The sequence below is a fragment of the Brachyhypopomus gauderio genome, chromosome 9 (genome assembly GCF_052324685.1).
Source record: "Brachyhypopomus gauderio isolate BG-103 chromosome 9, BGAUD_0.2, whole genome shotgun sequence".
In the NCBI taxonomy this organism is placed as follows: domain Eukaryota; kingdom Metazoa; phylum Chordata; class Actinopteri; order Gymnotiformes; family Hypopomidae; genus Brachyhypopomus; species Brachyhypopomus gauderio.
The window spans coordinates 18,374,601-18,392,291 of record NC_135219.1 but is presented as its reverse complement, the minus strand read 5'-3'; the positions used below and the strand labels follow the sequence as shown (position 1 = coordinate 18,392,291).

The 17,691-nt window shown below is 41.1% G+C and overlaps 1 protein-coding gene and 1 long non-coding RNA gene across 2 annotated transcripts; one reads left to right on the top strand and one right to left on the bottom strand.

Moving 5' to 3' along the window:
* The first annotated feature begins 224 nt into the window (after positions 1-224).
* LOC143523321 (uncharacterized) lies at positions 225-7,295 on the top strand. Its single transcript, XR_013133297.1, has 3 exons — positions 225-6,142; positions 6,259-6,388; positions 6,515-7,295. It is a non-coding gene; the product is annotated as an uncharacterized LOC143523321 (long non-coding RNA).
* An 877-nt stretch (positions 7,296-8,172) lies between these two features.
* Positions 8,173-12,013, bottom strand: LOC143522527 (uncharacterized). The gene is made up of 4 exons (XM_077016235.1): positions 10,400-12,013; positions 9,185-9,379; positions 9,032-9,108; positions 8,173-8,830 (listed from the first exon to the last, which is right to left on the bottom strand). Exons 1-4 carry the CDS (start codon positions 10,559-10,561, stop codon positions 8,293-8,295), a joined length of 972 nt encoding a protein of 323 aa, XP_076872350.1. The 5' UTR covers positions 10,562-12,013; the 3' UTR covers positions 8,173-8,292.
* Between the last annotated feature and the right edge of the window lie 5,678 nt (positions 12,014-17,691).

The window sequence follows — 17,691 nt, the reverse complement described above, 5'->3', positions numbered from 1 at the left end:
GCATAACCTGATTCAGCTTCCATTCAGAAACTGGTGTTGGCACACATGTTACCTTAAATATATTAGCAGTGTTTGTTAATATAGGGCAGTACATTATATTTATTAGACATAGCAAGAAGTTTTACAAATTATCAGTGAACGACACTAAACTTCACCTTTAAAATCCTGCAGCTTTCATTACACATCCATCACCTCTAGGGGCCGCTGTTGCACCAGGTCAGTGGTGTGGCTGTTCACTAAAGCAATTCACAGTTATGACTGAATACTAGGGGTGTGACGATACACTCAGCTAACGAGACACGATATTGGGTTCACAAGAACGAGACGAGATTTTAAGAACACTAAAATAACAAACTATATGACTGGACAACAGACTTTTATTTAACTGAGTTACACGTGCGTTTTTTTAAAATAAACTTCTTTCTCTACAAATTAAAATAAAATATCATAAAAATAAAATAAATAAAATTAAATATTTCTAATTTTTTCAAGCGCAAACAATATTACAGTGAGTCCCCGCTTAACGATGGGGTTAGAGACTGAAAAGTCCATCGTAAAGGAGTTTTCGTCGTTGAGTGACCCTATGACAAACGCAAAGCACCCGTTTGCTAATGCTGCTGACGCTGGGTCAGGGTTGCAATCACTTACTTTCTGAGGTGTATGCAAACATACTATGGGCGGCCCCCAAACGAAAGTTGTTGACCGGGGGGGAATAGCCTACATTTTATTGAGCATGTTTTTTTTTTTTCTTTTCTTTCAAGTATCAAAGTAGAACAGCTTTCTCAAGCAGTCATTGATGCATTTTGGAAACAGGAGATGAGCCCCTGGTCTAATGCACCCTCTGTATTAAGAAACCCTATATCAAAGACTGACTTTTAGTCATTACTTGGGTAGCACACATATTCTGAATGAGCAATTTTAATCTAGATTAATTTCAAGATTTCAGTGAGTTTAATCTAGATAAAAAATTTTTTATCTATGCCCACCCCTAATACTTATTAATTCTGCTGGTTTACCATTATGTAATTATATCTGGAAATATAAATATAATTTCTATTAACTGGTTTGCCACAACCACCTGAAATGACTTTCTGATCTCTGACCTTAACCAGAGTTCAGCAGGACTTCTTGGCAACACTGTCCATCACGTCAGCCATGGCAGTGCAGGAAATGACCTACCGCCCACTTCCTGGGGTCCAGCACTGATGATGAGTCTGAGCAAGAGCCAATCAGAGCTGGCCTCACAGGGGAGGGGATGAAGATGCGGATGACCAGCAGATAATCACCACGTCACCCCCCCCCCACACACACACACACACACCGCAACGTCGCCACCGCGCGCACGCACACACACACACACACACACACACCACAATGTCACCCCCACACACACACACACACATCGCCCCATCACCCCTGCACACACACACACACCACAATGTCATCCACACACACACACACATCACCCCATCACCCCCACACACACACACACACCACAACGTCACTCCCACACACACCACAACGTCACTCCCGCACACACCACAACGTCACCCCCGCACACACACATACACACCACAACGTCACCCCCGCACACACACACACACCACAACATCACCCCCGCACACACACACATCGCCCCATCACCCCCGCACACACACACACACCTCAACGTCACCCCCGCACACACACACACACCGCCCCACGCACACACACACACCGCAACGTCATCCCTGCACACACACACACACACACCTCACTGTCAACCCCTGGCTTACTCATTCGGGATCTGGACCCAAGCTGCTTTGTGACATTTGTTGTAAAAACTGCTGTGTAAATATAATTGACTTGACTAGTACTTGTCCAGGGTAAAGAAATAAAGAATCAATTGTGTGTACGAGTGTATGTGACACATTTCCTCAAAGATATCTTAGTAATTGTCTGATAAGGACCTTTATGAATTACTCATTTTGCAGTGCTAAAACACAGGTCTTTTTGTTGCCCAGCTGTTCTATTCAAACTACTTTGTGTTGTGGCAATTAGTAGTTTTGGTAGTTTTATTGTAACCTACTCAGTGGTCTTCCTCCAAGAAATCAGTATTCATTCTCATTTTCTCACATTTCTCAAGAGTTCAAGAAGATTTACTGGTCATACATTGTACAAGATGAAATGCTTTCTTGCCCAGGGCCCAGTGTTAAAGCACCAGAAAACCAGAGCGGCAAACGCAGACGTGCCACCAACACAGGCAAAGAAAAACATAGAGATAACATTGGGAGGAGACAAAAAAATATGACCACAGATTATTCTCGCGAACAGGACAGCAGTCCAGCTGAGGATGTTCCGTCCGGGCATGTGGGTTCTCCCGCACCATGACTCCTCGTGGAAAAAATAGTGTCAATTGCGTTGAGAGACCACCTGATCAAATCCATTTTCTTGTTAAAATTCGAAGAGCAGCGTCTAAGTTACTAAGACAAGTCAGAGAATCTAAGCTGAGCAGGGCAGGAGGGAGGGAGTGCAGGAGCAGAGATAAAGTGCGACCGCCTCTCTTGAAAGGCGGTTATTAACTTTATTGATTTATTTCCATGACAGATATGGTATCACTACTTTGCTTCTTACACTCGCCATATGGCTCATGCTGTTTTGAATTTCTTTCTACATGAGCTTCAAAAACACAGCCTGGTTAGGTATTATGATATCAAATTACAGAATTGGTTGTAATACATACTTCATTGTTCTACTGTGTGAAAAGTGCTATACAGATGAGCTTGCCTTGCAGCCTTCATGTTGGGTATTTTCATTATTGTACCAGCTTTCTGTGGAAGGGGTCTCAATGATTCCAACGTGCTACATGTCATTAGCAAGACAAAGAGTGCTAATCACTTCATATTTATAGTTCTATTTCTAGGCCGAGAAATCCCTCCAGTGTGGGCCTCAGGTAGGAGTCGGCATCGGCACATTCGCTGTGGAGGGACCCTCAGTTTAGGTTTGTTTGTGCTAGCTTAATGTAGAGTTTTCCCTATGCCTCACCACATGCATTTCCATGAACAAATGAATGTTCAATTGAATGAAGTGTTGCTTCATGTCCAAGAATGAATGTGTCTCTATAAATGTTGAGTTTATATCGTGCCTTTTCAAGGTAACTACAATTTTAACATGGGTACAATTGCACATGACTATTCTCACACACTGGCGAGAAGTGGCAGCCAGTTGCACACAGCATATTATGGAAACCTCAGCCCCCTTGGAGGTCTGAACAACTGTTTTTTCATTGGACATGAAGAGACATGTGTTTTCTAGAGAGACTAGAGACTAGTTTTCCAGGGAAAGCCAATTTACCTAACCTCCATGTTTTAGACTGTGGGAGGAAACAGACACAGTTAGGATGTGTGTGCAGTTTGATTGAGATTAGAGCAGTACACGAGGCAGGCAGGGGTCAACACCAGTAAATAGTGATGCAACGTTATACTGTGCCGTGTATCAACAAAAAACAAGCCAGGCTGGTAGTCAAAATCCAGAGAGACAGAACAAACAGCTGGGTATGCAGACAGGGAAGAGCTGGCAGACGAGGTTGATGGAACACAGGTGAGTGTGAGGAGTATCCATGGAGACCACTAGTTTTCAAGGAATGAGGACACCTAGTGGCCAGATGGGTGCATGTCAGCCATTTCCCTGACAGCATCCCCGAAGCAATAAAGATTTGGTAAGACCTACAACATAATTGGGGCAGGCATTATTTAAATAAAAGTGATGATGATCCATGAGTGCATTGCTCATGGGATAGTATCACAGACCTGTGGCTTGCAGCACCTGTTCTATTCAACTGGATACCTTAACTAAGTTGTACTGTTTTGTTTGTTTGGTTTTTACAAAAAAAATAAATGAGCCCCAATATTAAAAATTATTTAACAAACCTTTTATTATTTAATTCTTTAATTGTCAACCCAGTATCACGGCCTAGCGTGTAATACACACGTTAGTCCACCCGGCGTGCCGTGTCAGTTACACGTTTGTGTACCTGAAACATGAAATGCACGCGCTGACATAAAACGTCTGAAAATGGACAAATACCCGTATGATGACGACGCCGTGATGCACTCACTGTTGCTCAGGTAACACATGATCAACAAGTTATCTAGTTACTATATTTTACTATACCTTTAAAAGTATTGCTGATTTGATTGCAATGTTTAGGATGTCAATTTAACACAAATAACTAGTGATTGAAATTCGAAGCTTTCTGAAGCACTGAAGCTTTCTATCCAATGGCCTATGTGCACGCTGTTAAGCGACGTAATTTCCGCTAAAAGGTTAGGATGGTTGTTGACATCCGGTAGCCATTGAAAGCGTACACTGTGCTAGCTATTCACCTCACTAGTCTTGTAACGAGCATATTTACTAGTGATGGCAAACCGAAGCTTTGTGAAGCACTGAAGCTTTCCTCCGAAATGAGTTGAAAAAAGGTTCATTACTCGAAGCTTCATGACACAGTGCACAGTACCGCCATCTGGTGGCCGAAACCATGAAGTGCTTCATGTATCTTGTGGTTTGAAGGGAACTGTTTTTTACAGCATAAACTGTTTAAATGCATTAAAATTTTGACATTTGTTGTTTCAATAAAGACAACTGATAAAACTACATTGTTTGTTGTGCATGTTTTCCAAATCTAACTGCTGGGTTGAGCAGAATGCTGAGAAAAAGGACTGATGGCTGAATAATAAAAATCACACAGTGATATTACATTACATTTAGGGCATTTGGCAGACACCCTTATCCAGAGCGACTTACATTTTTATCTCATTTTTTGTACAAGTGAGCAATTGAGGGTTAAGGGCCTTGCTCAGGTCTGGGGATCGAACCCATGACCTTCCGGTCACAAGACCAGTTCCTTAACCACCAGGCCATGACTGCCTTTTCTTTATAAAATTATGAAAGAGAACATTTGATAATGGTGCATATCTTAGTATCCAAAACAAAAATGTTTTAGTGATTTGATGACATGAAACACTACACACAGAATAATGACGGATTTTATACATTTAAAATATAATTCATAATTGGTGCACAGCCCATTATCTAACAGACTTACAAAGTGTCATTAATTGCTTTTAATAAGGTAATTGTCTTTATTCTTATAATTTTTTTAATAACCTTATTTGATGGCAAAATTTCGAAGTGTTTCCAGACTTCAGAACGGCCTATTTTTGGCAATGGTTCCATTCTACTCACTAATTTCTCTCTCTCTCTCGCTGTCTCTGTCTCTCTCTCTCGCTGTTGCTATGCTTTCTCCCAATCCTCGAACGACCCTCGAAGTGCCCGCGAAGATTTGCTCTTTTGAATCAGTGCCTGAAGCAGTCACATGATTGTGTGCCAAAACGAAGCATTGTGGAACGAATCAAGCATCGATACAGTGGTTCGAAGCAGTGGGTGTTGCTTTTGTGACACAAGCTTTGAAGCTTCAGGTTCAAGGGTAACATCACTAATATTTACCGTTAATTACTTGGAAGTTTCCTTCATCTCCTGTCCGTTTACGTGTCCTAAACATGACGGGTAAACAAAAAAAAGTATAATTTCAACAACGTACAGACAGCAGGCCCAACCACCACTGCTGTGTGCCATTCTGCACAGCATCGACAAGGTGTAATTCCTACCTGAGCTTCCACACCTTTCCAAAGGACTCAGAACTGCAGAAACAATGGGTGGTTAAGATCAGGAGAGATCATTTTATCGTCACGAGTACTTCCCGAGTGTGTTCGCGACATTTTATCGCTGCTGATCTGCTCGAACCTCCCACTCCTGCTGGACGACGACGACTGCGACCTGGAGCTTTTCCTGTGCTGTTTCAATGGAATAACTATACTATTCCAACTCCACGATCTGGAGTATGGGAAAGAACAGAGCGTCCACCCAACACTGATCTAACAGAGATGCAGACTGACCATGATGATGATGACCCCTTACCGTGTCATGAACATGACTACTGCGTCAGTAATGAGCCTACTGCGCTTGATCTCTCCCTCAATGAAAATGAAGAGCTGCGCGAGGAGATATCAAGGCTCTGAAAACGAATCGAAGACTTAACTGTCAGCAGCAAGTTCTGTTTGGAGCGGTTTTCTGCCTCTGATGACGACATACGGTTCTTTACCAGGTAAATAAAAAATATGGCAGGACACAGTATACGGATGGGTCTTCTCTGGTGTCTGAAATACATTGTGAATGAATTAGCCATTATATAACTTTATATATAACTTTTATATTCCACAGATTTGCAATCCATGCCCACCTGATGGGCTTTTGGAAGCAAATAGAGCCAGCCACCCACAACATCATATGGGTTACAAGAGCACGGACTGTTGAGAAGACTGATCAGGTCCCTCAGTCTGCCAGTGCAACGGTAAATGTTTTCCTGTTGTCCATACAAAGCATGTTATGTCATCATTTTCAAATTAATCTTTACATCAAAAGAAGTTTTGATAGTCATAATGTAATATGACAATAGGATAATGTATTTTTTCCCCAGGTTCTTCAAGCAATTGATGAGATTTTTCTCTTCATGAACTACCTGTCATTGGGACTGATGCGAAAGGATTTGGCCCACAGATTTAGAATACATCGGTCAACTGTTAGTTGTATTATTAACACCTGGGCCAACTTCCTTTATACTGTATTGGGAGCTGTTTCTATTTGGTTAGATGTGGACACTGTGAAAACTCACTTCCCAGATGTGTTTCAGGACTACGCTGACACTCAAATAATTTTAGATTGCACAGAACTGAGATGTCAAACTCCAAATTCCCTTCTCCTCTAGAGTGAAGTGTTTTCCACTTATAAATCACACTGTACATTCAAAAGGTTGATTGGGATAGCCCCTCATGGTGCAGTGACCTTTGTGTCTTCTTCTTATCAAGGTGCTATCAGTGATAAAGAGATCTTAAATCAGTCTGGCATTGTGGCCCTCCTTGACCCATCTATGGCCATCATGGTGGACAAGGGTTTCCTTGTTGAAGACTGCGTTCCATGCAAAGTCCACATACCCACGTTTCTGTCAAAGAGAGCTCAACTGTCTAGGTCAGAGATCAGAACGTCACAGTCCATTGCAAGACTGAGAGTCCATGTTGAGCGTGTGATTCGCAGAGTCAAAGAACATAAAATATTCAGCACAGTGATCCCCCTTTCAATCACAGGGAGCATAAACCAAATTTTTACTGTTGCCTGTCTTTTGGTGAATTATCAAAATGGCCCCTTGGTAAAAGCCTGGGCAAACAATGGCTAATCTCAATCCAGAATTAGACAGATGATGTAATGTGAATTACAGTGATTTATTTATTTATTTTTTTCTCTAACCTTAAAATGATCCCTTTAAGGTCAGGGGTCGGCAACCCGCGGCTCCGGAGCCGCATGCAGCTCTTTATCCCTCTGATGCGGCTCAGCTTTTGAATAGAATTAATGAGTATTTAATTAACGTATATTATTTTTGAGACTTAAAAAAAAGTTCAGGTGGAATTTCACAAATGTCCGGTATTTAGTTTCGGTTCGCTTGAGTGACATGTCATCGTCACTGAAATAAATTTCCAATTATTTTGCTTTTGTGGCTCCGAGTCAAAAAGGTTGCCGACCCCTGCTTTAGGTCATGCTAGTCTGTAAATATTGGCTGCAATGTTAAGGTACAGTGCAATATGATTAATTGTATAAAATGCTTTCACTTTTATATGTAAAATTGACAACACAATACAACATTATGTATTTCTTAACTTTTGCTGTATTTGTAAAAAATGAAATGAATACAATTGTAATACAATTGACAGAATAAATTGAAATTGTTTTAATTGTTCATGAGTTCATGTCTTCATTATGATTTTCTATTGCTTGGTCATAGAGAGGTATTTTGGCATGTAAGTGTTAAAGAAAAACATGTCACACCTCCTTTTCACCTCTTCTAATACACTGCTATCTCTGTAAACTCGCTGCACAAAAATATCATCATGGGCACAGATAACTAAATCACACCACTGCACACCAGTAATCAATAACTGGAACTGGATTTGCCAATAATAACAATGGCTCTCCTTCAATTTGTGTAGGCCTTGTGCCACTTTGAGGAATTTGCAGTCTACATAGCTTTGTGCATTTGGGCACTTAATTTCAACAAGCCCAAATGATGGACGCTCAAGTGTGTCATATACAAGTCCATCAGGTGATGCACCCAGCCAAGATGCATCTGGATGAATCACTAGCCCACACTTGGTCAAGTTCAAGTTTTTCAGAACTGCATGGTCCTTTAAGGCCCCTGTTTCCATTTCAAGTCCCCTCTTCATGTGCTGTTTGTCGTGTCCCTCGGATTATCCTTTCTGCCAGACTTTCTGCAGCACCTGGACCTCTAACGTGGCTCACCTCTCTGAAATGTGAGGCAGTCACTCTTTCTCTCCTAAGTGAATGCCACTCAGGTGTAGCACTTTGGGATCTTGTTGCCTCCTCAATAAGGTGTGACTGTGACAAGGCCACAGAAAGTGAGCTTAGGTGTAGCTGTTCTTGGTGTGTTGGCACAAATGAATATTCAGGTGGGCTTAGATGGTAACATTCTAGTGGCAGACTCGGGAATGGGGGTGCATCCTCATGTATGACAACACTGTCAGATGGAGGTGGTGGTTGTTGATAGGACAGTACACGGCCAACTTGTACCTTCCCAAAGATGGAGTCCACAAGTGGCTTGTCAGGCGAGATGTTCATTGTGCAGATGAGTGGAAGAGAATCTGCTTTCATTCCAGCGTAGACTGGTCCAGGATTGAGGGTGGCCGGGTGTGGGAGCTCACCGCTGTAGCCCTTGAAAAGTGTACTTCTGAAATAAAAGAAGAGTGAATACCATTTATTTTTACACATTGTAATCTGTTCCCCAGCACAACTGATTGTGAATCACATGTCATCTGAAGTACAACGAGGCTAAATTTAATTTTGAAAAGAACAGGGTCTTATCAGATGATCAAAAGCATTTTTTTTTACCACACACTGTAATCTGCCTATTAAATTTGGTACTACATACCTAACTCCACTGGCTGTAGTAGCACCTGGTTTTGGCTTTAGGACAACCATGGCATCCACGGGTCCAGGCTTCACCCCCTATTAATTTAAAAGATGGTGTTAGTAAAGTGACTGTGATACATTAACTAACATTAAATAATGAAATAAGACAAACCATTGTTGGTGGTTTATGCCACTTCTGTTCTGTCTGTGTGCATGAAAGGACAGGAGGGACGACAGACATGCCAGATTCAGAATAATGAGCAGTCTGGAAAAGCAATGCAACCAAGTGTTTGCAGATTCCGCAACCAGCAACACAAGAGCAGTTGCTCTTAATGAGCACAACTGGCATTGAATCACGTAATGTCATCTGAAATACACAAGAGGCAAAATTTTGTATCTTGAAAAGAAGACTTCAGCAATGTCAATAGGCGCAATATCTGTCCCATCATGTTGGTAGTGGTGAATGTCACTTGTCTATTGTCTCATGTAACGTTTGTGCTGTTTTGCATCACTCTTAAAACACTTGGCTATACTGTCTTTCTAGTCTACAGTGTTGTGCATGGTTCAATCTACTAGTTCAGTGAGCAACTATAAACTAAATATATTTTAGATTTAAACTTCATTTTCACTCCAGATGAAATGCTTACACATAGGAGTGAAACAGGCCTACTTATATTTATATTATTTTGTTGTTTCCACCACCAACAACAGAACAGTGCAGGTTTTACTTCAACTGCTTCTTGAAGAGTGTTATCAGAATATGTTAATAGGTGTAAGTGTTGAAGCCACATGTTAATAAAGAAGTTAAGATGAAAGATTTGAAAGACAGATTGACAGATTTTAGAAAATGCAGTTTGAAGAATAGCTGAGGTGGGCTATATTCTGCTTTTGAGTCATAGAGGTAGATAACAATAGCTCGAACTGTAAAATAAACTCCCATTTGTTTACTATAGGCAAAATAGACTGCTAATGATTCCCACTCAGCTACTCTGCATTTGGCTACCATTGTAAGCTTTGAAAACCAATGCCTATGGTTATCACAGCTTACGTGAAGTAAGAGCAAGGATAAAAGATTGAACTTGTGTTGAACTCACTTTTGAACTTGTTCAACAGAACTTTGAACGTGACACTGAACAGAACTCGTGTCATTTTAACCAGTCCTACTCTCAGCTGGTGTGGCGTATCTGTTTTCTTCATAGATCTGTAGCAGTGAGCCCTCACTGTTATCTCGTTAGCCTTACTTTTGCCTGATACTTCCATCAGAAATACAAACATGTTTTTAAAAGGCATTTCTAGTACTAGGACAGGTTGGTTCGTTACTAAAAACAACATCACTTCATTAGACTGCCACCTCAGGCTAGCTAGCTAGCTAGCGTCAGCCACTTACCTTCAAAATTGCAGAGGTAGGATGAAACGTAGAACTTGAAACCCTTTTCAAGTTGACTCTGTGTCGTTGTACTTGATGCTCTGACAATACGACGCACATCGTTGACGGTAAATTTCGGGAACTCCAACAGGCACCTTGTGAATTTAGACTCGGCCATGACATCGGCACTTCCGCATACCAACCGGAAATACGGTACCATCCTGACACCAACGAGGAAGTGTGCACCTAGGCCATAAGCCTTTTTCACGCAAGGAGGAGGGGTCAAGTTCCGGGCGAGGTGATGTGTAAACCTATTTCCGGTTAGCAGCACCGCTACGAGAATGGATGCGTTTTATTACTCTGCATCTTTGGCTGACCTTCCGCGCTTTAGGCAGGACGATGTTGCCAGAACCGTCGAGGAGCTATCGAGGACCAAACGAGCGAAACTCGATAAAGGATACAAGTTTTTTTTCGAGCAGTTTATTTTTGATTATGAAGGTAAATGGATCCAGTTCTGTAGTTTAGTTTAGCCAAGTTAACTAGCTAGCATGCCTAGCTAGCGTCTTAGCTCCGTGCTCACTCAACATTCTATCATTTATGCCTTCATCAAACTGTTTATCTTATTTTTAAATAAAGCATGTGTTTTATTGTACTATTATAAGTGCCTGCATTATTGTGTTATGATTTTGTGTGTTCAGTGTCCAATGTTGTAGTTAAGGAGATCCATGTAATGGCTCGGTGCTACCGGTCCTTAAAAAAAAGTGAGACACCACACAAGCTAGAGGTCAAAGCTCACGGTTTTTTATTAGTTTCAAGCATTTTCAAGCACTTTAATCTAAATTCCAGCACTTTTCAAACCTGAAACAAAGCAACATTAAAATTGGTCAGGTAAATGTTTCTTCCCCTGTTGTTGAGGGGTGTTTCTTTATACTACCACATATCGTTTCGGACAAGCGGTTCGAGCAGACGCGCGCGCTACGGTCACTCGCGAAAATATAAACCTAGCTTAACACAACGAATCTGACCTGAAGGCACGCATATTTGTACAAAACATTCCAAGAGGTTGGTGATTATTCCCATTTCTAGTATTATAGCATACAAAATTGTGTCCGATTATGGTATCCTAGCATAGTGTGTGTGTGTGTGTGTGTGTGTGTGTGCGCTCTAGACCCAAAGCCCAGACAGACTTGTACATAGGATGTGCACGGAAAGCCACTAGGCGGGATTTCACTCTGCTGTACACAGACTGCCTCGCTGGCCGAGTCCAGCTGAAACGACGCGGTATAGCACCTTTCTTCAGCCACGTTTTGCCCTTTGCCGTAACGTAGATGTCTTGCGGCTCAAAATGTGCGCTACACACGTGCGTGCTGTTCCTAATAACCTGGAAATTCGGCCCCTCACTCCTTCTAATGGCCATCAACCACTTCTTTCTGAGTTCCTCGTCAGCTGGGAACGAGTGGAAACTCAAATAAGGCTGTTTTTGTTTGGAATTAGAGCACAGCGGTACGCTGCAAAAACACTTGCTAGTCACTTGCGCCATGGCAGAAGTACGAACGCTCCAAACGGAAATGATTTTACACAGAACTGTCTAGACCGGAAATGTCGACCCCGGAAGCGAGAGAAAGGCCTATTGTACCGGAAAAAGGTTCACTTCATGAAGCAGTGGACATTATCGCCATCTGGTGGACAGTGAAAGCAGCGTCTTTTATTTATTCATTTTTAGCCTTTAACTCCATATTGTTTCATTAAAGTTTTTCACGTTTTGTCAATAAGTCAATAAAGGAAATCTGTTTGGTTTGTTGTGATTTGTTGTTTCTTATATATCTAGCTGGTTTGGGTTCTTATTTTTACACTTTTTAAAATTAATCACATATTTTAATATGTATACGTACAGTTGTGATCAAATTTATTCAACCCCCAATGCTGCAAAGGGTTTTATGGAATTCAGTGCACATTTGTAATTGTGTTCATAATGAAATCTTACAAGGACTTGTTAAAGAACTAAATGCAACTAAGATAGCATCAATTTTTTTTGTCATAAAGTATTAAATGGCCTTTTTGTGATTTCTTCATTGACACAATTATTCAACCCCTTTACGACTACCACTCCTAAGAACAGAGGTTCATTCCAGTGTTTTCCATCAGGTATTGAAAACATCTGTGGATGTCAACGAGCAGCAATCAAGCATGATAAGCACCAATTAGGCAGATTTAAAAGGACTGTGATACTCAGCTCCTTCTAGACATCTACTGGTGTGTTTCCAAGCATGGTGAAGGCAAGAGAATGGTCCCAGAAGACAAGAGAAGAGGTTATTGCTCTTCACAAGAATGGCAATGGATATAAAAAGATTGCGAAGTTGTTAAATATTCCAAGAGACACTATCGGAAGTATCATTCGCAAGTTCAAGTTAAAGGGCACAGTGGAAACGTTACCTGGTCGTGGCAGAAAGAAGATCCTGACCGCGACTGCTGTGCGCTACCTGAAGCGTAATGTGGAGAAAAATCCCCGCGTGACTGCTAAGGAACTGAAAAAAGACCTGTCAGATGTGGGCACTGAAGTTTCAGCTCAGACAATAAGGCGCGCACTGCATAACGAAGACCTCCATGCCAGAACGCCCAGACGCACCCCCTTGCTGACTCCAAAGAACAAGAAAAGTCGACTGCAGTATGCCAAAAGTCATGTGGACAAAGCCACAACAGTGTACTGTGGTCAGATGAAACTAAATTAGAACTGTTTGGGACAATGGACCAGCGCTATGTTTGGAGAAGGAAGAACCAGGCTTATGAACAAAAGAACACCTTGCCTACTGTGAAGCATGGCGGGGGGTCAATTATGCTTTGGGGCTGTTTTGCTTCTAATGGTACAGGAAAGCTTCAACGTGTGCAGGGTACCATGAATTCCCTTCAGTACCAGGAGATCTTGGAGGAAAATGTGATGGAGTCAGTCACAAACCTGCGGCTTGGGAGACGTTGGACCTTCCAACAGGACAATGATCCGAAGCACACATCCAAGTCCACTAGAGCATGGTTGAACATGAAAGGCTGGAACATTCTAGAGTGGCCATCGCAATCACCAGACTTATATCCAATTGAGAACCTCTGGTGGGACCTAAAGAAGGCAGTTGCAGTGCGCAAGCCTAAGAATGTGACTGAACTGGAGGCTTTTGCCCATGAAGAATGGGCTAAGATACCCATAGGTCGCTGCAAGACACTTGTGTCAAGCTATGCTTCACGCTTGAAAGCTGTCATAACTGGAAAAGGATGTTGTACTAAGTACTAAAAAATAATGTCACTAGGGGGTTGAATAAAACTGATAATGATGTGAGCACAGTAAAGACATTTGTGGTTATTCCATCATAAATATTATGTTATGTTTGTCTAATTTATAAGTGCCTCTTTGATATAATTGTAAATAAGATGACTGAAATGATCAAAATCAATGTCAAACTGGCCAAAACACTTTATTTCAGTGGGGGTTGAATAAATTTGATCACAACTGTATATCGTGAATGTTTATGTATGGATGTAAAAATAACAAAAGTGCTTGTGGAAAAACAAGTTTGATTTATTAGTGATTTTAGTGATTGTGGACATTAGCATCTTTGTTTTCAGTTTTTATTCAAAAAGAGGATTTGTTCCACTGTGCTGGGACACAATTTTTCAAGCCTCACACAGCACTGAGGAGGCTGGTGTACATAAAAATTCCAGTGCAAGCTGATAGAGGTGGAGATAAACCGTGGAACTATTGGGTCAGTCAGGTATCTTTGAACCTCAACAGTAAATCCCACATTCCCTCACCAGAAAAAATAAACACACATGATGGTCAAAGAACAGGGGGCTGTTCCACGAAGCGAGCTTATGAAAGCGGCGCTTATTAGAGTGAGCCTCGCTTGAGTTAGCCAAACAGTTCACTTCCGTCTAGTTCCGTTCCACTAACGAAATCCAGACGCAACCTGTTCCCGCTAATTCAAGCCAGGCTTTTGTAATCGGCGATCATGCGCGTGCACACAGTATTTACACAGCCTCACTAATCGATATTCGAAAAGGCAAGAAAATGTCGAAAGAGCTGAAGGAACGAGTAGCTTTTTTGCTTCTTCTGCTGAACATGAGCTACTTATACGTCTGTATGAGGAATATAAATACATTATTACGAAGAATGGCAACACGTCCTGTTTTCATAAAGTCAGAGAAGCTGTCTGGCAAAATATTGCAGACAGACTAAATGCGTGAGCATATAATTTAATCCATTCATTGGCATTTTAAAAGTGTTATAGTAAATTAATAATGTTATTTAATAATTTCCTGATTTAGAAGTAACATGAGCGGGGTTAAGAGAACGTGGCAGCAGGTCAAGGTGAAATATAAAAATATACTCCAGAATGGTAAGTACAGTTGATTAGTCCAATGTGCAGGAAAAGGTAAAACACCATTTTAAATAACTGTATAAAATATTTTAGCAACCAGAAAGAAAGTTCTGCCTGTTCAGAAAGGCCAGCTGTAAGTCGTGTGTGTCTATGTATCTGTCTGTTAATGTGCTGTGTGATCTCATGATTTGTGTTGTGTTTAAAGGAAATGGAAGAACAGAGAGAAGACCCTCAGACCTCCATGTCCAGAGCTCACACCTCTACAAGAGAACAAGTGAGTAGTAGTTATGCAGTTCAACATGAATAAATACTTCTCAATCTTGACTATACTTCTGTCTTGAAGGAATCTGAGATTAGTGAGATCTACAAAAGGTACTTAAAAAGATGTATTTGCAAAAATGTCTCACTTTAATATGCTTGTTTTTGCAAGCCAAGTAAATCAAAGTTTCTTCTGTCCACAGGCTCAGCAAGACAATCAATAAATTTCTCTTTCCAAAAAAAAGGTGTCTTGTTTTGTGTTAATGAACAAATGCAAACAAAATATTCCCTTAACTAAAGTAAGTGTTTGCATACATGTCCCTCACAGCTCTACCATCCATGTGGTCTGCAATTAAAATGTCGTCTTCCCATTGCTCCAACAGCACTCTTGGCATTACTCCTTTTTGCAGTATTGCCACATTGTGCAAAACTGCACAGGCTGCTATAATGTCACAGGCTCTCTCAGGGGTCACTCTGAGATGGCGCAAGCAGTTAAATCTGCTCTTTAACTGTCCAAATGCCATCTCAATGCATGCCCTTGTCTTTGAATGTGCACGATTGAACCTCCTCTCTGCATCTGTTGTAGAGTCTGCATATGGGGTAAGGAGAAAAGGTTGGCAGGGGTAACCCCTATCCCCAAGCAGTAAGCCAGGAAAAGCACCTACGATTATAAGGAGAAGAGTTAAACACTGAGGCCAAATCTGCACTATTTTGTGTGGTTGGAGTATTCTTACCTTCGGCAAACCTCTGTGCCAGTGAGGAGGCACGAAATATTGTGCACCGAGCCGGGCCATTTTGCTTCAATGTTGGAGAATAGAAATTGGCTGGTGCAAACCATCTAGAACAATGGCAAAAGTGACAAAGGGTGAAAGTTGTTCAAACCCATGGAGCGACATGCTTTACAATTTCTGTTGGGTGGGCAAAACTTGCATGTACCTGTACATTGATGCTGTGAAATGATTTTCAGTTCACATAGTCTGCCTCCATGGGTCCAGATGGAGCCTTTATCCTGATGTGAGTGCAGTCTATAGCACCAATGACATTTGGAAATCCTGGAGAATTCAATTTGTTTTGAATTGAATGAATTTTAGCATGAAATAGTTGATCAAGATGAATACAGAGCACTTTGGTAAGTGCTCTGGATAAGAGTCTCTTTTAAAGTCATATAAATTTAACTCCAAGTTACTGCTGTTCTGAAAAAGCTTCTTTTATGGGAAGGATGCCTCTGTGACCAGGGAATTTAATGAATATATTAAGGAAACGCTTAAGCGCAAGACAAACCTATCGAATTTCGTGGCAGACCGTCGCCTTACTAAGATGTTCTGCATCCCCCGCTGGCAAAGAAGTGCAAAGCGATACAGACCGTTTGGGGTTTGGTAAGAGCTCTACTACGTCTAGTGTTCTTCTCAATATATGGCCCCAGTAATTTACAAAGATATATAATACTGTGTCTTCTGAACCTGTAGTGCTCAAATAAGTAGTCATCTGGAAAGCCCAGTGGATCTGTCCTGTCCTGGAATGACCTTGGAGCTGGTAGCATGAATGCTCTGCGCACTATACACGCTCCCTCATCTACTGGATTTTCTACAAATGGGCATGCCATGGTCAATCAGCCTTCAGCCTTCACTGTTAGCTGTTCTTTTATAGCATACATTTTGGATTATTTGTATCACCTGTATGAAAATCTTGGTAAGGTAGTTGTCTGTATCCATTTCCTTTTTGCACCATTAAGTTAACCACACATTTACATTATTTATACTGAACATATGTGAATTGCGGAGTGATATGATTTGCTTGTAATTTGAACACAAAAGAGGAAGTGTGGGGATAAATATATACCTAAAAGTATCTTCACCTAAATTACTCAGTTATTATTAATACTCAGGTACAAAGAATTGTATTTTTGTGATATAGTGTTTATGCTAATGTATGTTTGTTGACCATAACTGCGATTAGACACTGTATTCCATTTTACACTGACCTGAATTTGTTAAGATTAAACCAATACATTAAAATGTGCAAAAACCTCGCTGATTAACAATGAATATGTACTCTGAAGATCGAAATATAAATTGCATTTGGAAATATAATTATTAAATTTTGATAATAATGACCTGCAATCATTCCAAACTAATAATTACAGTACTCCATTAAATGTATAAAAATATGATATGATATGCTACATCCACAGCAATTTAATGGATAGAATTGCAGCGGAACCTTGTTCCTCAATTTTGTTTCCCGGATGGCGAGACTGACATCACGCTGCTGAGCCAATAGAAGCGGTCCCGCTAAGCTAAGCTTCAACTCTAGCCTGGTACGGAGCAGGTTAGTTCAAACGTATATGTTGCTGTAGTAACTGAGCGAGGCTCAAGTCTAGCCTCTTTCGTGGAACCGAATTTGAGCAAAATGAGCCAGGCTTGTCTTAAAAAGCCCGGCTTACTGAGTTAGCTCGCTTCGTGGAATACCCCCCAGGTTAAGGGGTTTTGTAAAACATATTAACTTTTACCTCCCATTAGAATGGAAACAATACTTCCCCTTGGCCCACCGGGGAAATCCCCGGTAGTAATGTATGCCAGTCCACCCCCGATACCTACAGTTGCATACATTTTACATACATTTATTATGCATAAAGCAGTTTTACCCTGCTGACTGTCAAAACCTATAGAGTTTTCTGTTGCCATCTGCACA